The following is a 3,444-nucleotide window of genomic DNA, read 5'->3' as shown; positions in this document are numbered from 1 at the left end:
TACATGCCCCGAATTTTGGAAAGTATCTTGGTTTACCATCATTTGATGGTAGAAATAAAATGGTCGTTTTCTCTTATGTGGAGGATAAAATCAGGCAGAGAATTGGATCTTGGAACAAGAAACTACTGTCCCAGGCTGGTAAGGAAGTACTCTTGAAAAGTGTAGCCCAATATATGCCCACCTTTACTATGAGTGTTTTTTTGTTACCTGATGTAGTTTGCTTATCTATTGAAAGAGCTATGAATAGATATTGGTGGGGGAGTGGAACTGACAGGGGAATCCATTGGAAGGCTTGGGATAAATTATGTGTCCCTAAGAAATTTGGTGGATTGGGTTTCAAAGATCTCCGGGCTTTCAACCTGGCTATGCTAGGAAAACAGGCCTGGCGTTTCCTATCTGATCCTAACTCCCTAGCTCGAGAATTTATAAGGCTAGATACTATCCGAGGACCTCTTTTGTTGATGCCAGTATAGGGAACTGTCCGAGTTATTATTGGCGAAGTATCATGGCTGCACGTGATATGGTGTGTGCTGGGGCACGTAGGAGAAATGGTAACGGGAAGACAACTCTCATCTGCGGGTACCCTTGGTTACATGATAATCCTAGTCCCTTAGTTCAAACAATTATGCCTGAGGAATTGAGGGAGGCTCGTGTGGAAGGATTAATTGATCAACAGACAAATACCTGGGACCCCCATATTTTGGCAGATTTATTTGACCCGGGTGATGTGGCTCGTATATCTAAAATCCAGGTGAGTCCAGCATATGAGGACTCATGGTATTGGCTCAGTGACCCCAAAGGGGAATATATAGTCAAAAATGCATATAGGCACATTATAGGTGACCATGACCATAGCCCATGTGCTTTTGATAAATGGGTAGCATTATGGAAATTGAAGGTTCCACCTAAATGGAAAACCTTCCTATGGAGAACTTTATGTGATATACTCCCCACCACAAACAACTTGCTTTTAAAGAGGGTAGATGTGAACCCAATATGCTCAATGTGTGGCTTGCATCATGAGGATGTTATGCACTCTCTTGTTCTTTGTGATTATTCTAGACTTGTGTGGAACACTACGGAACTGTCTATCACAAATACTTTGTCTAATTCGTTTCCTGTATGGCTCATGGGTGCACTCAATATTTTGACAGAAGAGTAACGTGGTTTCTTGATTGCGGTACTCTACCACCTTTGGAGTGCTCGGAACATGGCGGTATGGGAGAGCAAATTACCACGCCCCGGCCAAATATGGAGACAAGCCGCCGCTGCCATGAACTCGTACGCACAGCTACACCGACGGCTTCCGCAGCAGGAGCGGTCCCGAACACGGCGCCGGCTCTTCCCAAGTGCTACATAGATGCGGGTTTTCGGCCATCCACCGGAGAAGCCACATATGCCGCGGTTCTTCTCTCGCAAACCGGAGCTTTTTTGGCTGCCACAAATGGACAGCTCCCAGGATGTTTTTCACCGCTAATGGCTAAGGCACTTGCGTGCAAGGAAGCTTTATCTTAACTCAGAGACCGGAATGTGACGGATGTGAATCTCTTAACGGACTGCTCGAAATTACGGAGCTCATTACTCCAGGCTCCCACGGCTATTCGATCCTATGTTGGTGTCATTATGGACCAATGTAGGACGTCTTTATCTTTTTTTAGTCATTATGAAATAATTTGCTCACTTAAAAAAAAATTATATGAAAAATTGATATGCTTATACATATTATAATTTTACAAATTCATGTTAATTATTTGAGCATCCATTTTGCTTAAATACTCCTCAAGAATCTTCGTAAGACATAAAGACATCGCCAATAAGACATACATACTAGTTACGTTATATATATATATATATATATATATATATATATATATATATATATATATATATATATATTGCAGTATTGTTGAAATATACAACCAATGAAATAAATATCATCCTAGAATGATTATTTAGAAAGATTTTTTATTATGAAGAGGTTTAGTTGGGGAAATTTAAAAAAACTCCTGTTGAAGTATAAAGAGTCAACAACACCTCCACTAAGGCTCAATCTCATGACCTCCAATATGGAAGAGTTATTACATGCCATCTGAGCACAAGGTTATTGGCGCCATTTAATAATTTGAAAATTCAATGTACAATATTATTTTGAATAGAATTTGTTAGTGGTGGATTAAAATTATCTCTTTACACATAATTAAATTAAAAATTTTGTATAAAGTAATAATTCTCTGATTGAGTCTACAATATATTTATAATTAATGGACTAAAATCACTATTTCCTCTTTATAATGTACATATTTGTACCTATACATTCCTCCGGATCCATGTAATTTATGTATACATATATTGTTTAATTTGTGAGGATTTTTATAAAATAAAATTTTATACCATCATTATATGAATATTTTGCCCTCAATTTTTCATTTTAAAAATTTTATATTATATAATACAAGGTTTGATATTCAGTAAATGGGTAACACTTGTGTGGGACCATCTCACGGGTCTCAATCCGTGAGATGGGTCTGATCTTTGACCTCATTAATTAAAGATCCGACCCATCTCACGGATTAAGACCCGAGAGACGGTCTAACACAAGTGTTACCCATTTACTGAATAATAATAATAATAATAATAATAATAATAATAATAATAATAATAATAATAATAATAATAATAATAATAATAATAATAATAATAATAATAATAATAATAATAATAATAATAATAATAATAATAATAATATATAATCATCATAATAATAATCATAATATTATTATATATTTTATATAAGAGTATTTATGTCTTTTGAACATATATTCCATTTATATTCCTTAAACCAACCGAACACCGGAATAACATTCCTAAGTCTATCCTCCACTGAACCAATCAATGGAATACAAATCTTATTCTATTCCATATCTATTTGGGAATAACATTTCTATTTCCTTAAAATTCATTCCGTGAACCAAACATGCTGTTAAAGTTTCTTAATTTTAGTTGTAAGGGAAACGCTCTCACTAGGTTCCATAATCGCTCTCTTCAATCATATCATCACATAATCTCTCTGAGTTTTGTTTTTGGGGTACTTGGATTTAATTTGTTTAGGGCCTTTAGGTTGATTTCGCAGCAATGACGACGCTAGCTGATCTAGGAGACTAAGACAACTAGCGAATCTAAAGATGAGAATATCAACTAAAGGAGATGGGAAAAGAGACGATCGGGAAATGGGTTTGAATATCATCAGGAATCGACTCACTAACAACAAGAAGCGTGGATCTAATGATTTCAAAGTAGATGATGCCGGAAAAGAAATTAAGAGGCGACGGAGAATTGACTACCAGAGTATTAGGGAAGACTCGGAGAGGGTTTTCCCGATGTCGCCAAAGATGATTCACAGAGGTGGGTGGGATTGCGAAAAGAAACCTAAGAGTCATGATATGA

General features: G+C 36.4%; 1 protein-coding gene across 1 annotated transcript; it reads left to right on the top strand.

Annotated features, from left to right (window-relative positions):
- Positions 1-505: 505 nt before the first annotated feature.
- LOC109147023 lies at positions 506-1,162 on the top strand. Its single transcript, XM_019294662.1, has one exon. It carries the CDS (start codon positions 506-508, stop codon positions 1,160-1,162), a length of 657 nt encoding a protein of 218 aa, XP_019150207.1.
- Positions 1,163-3,444: the final 2,282 nt, after the last annotated feature.

This window comes from Ipomoea nil, unplaced genomic scaffold (assembly GCF_001879475.1).
Source record: "Ipomoea nil cultivar Tokyo-kokei standard unplaced genomic scaffold, Asagao_1.1 scaffold1971, whole genome shotgun sequence".
NCBI classification, from domain to species: Eukaryota; Viridiplantae; Streptophyta; class Magnoliopsida; order Solanales; family Convolvulaceae; genus Ipomoea; species Ipomoea nil.
Note: the sequence above shows the minus strand (reverse complement) of the source record. Positions and strands in the feature narration are given on the sequence as shown.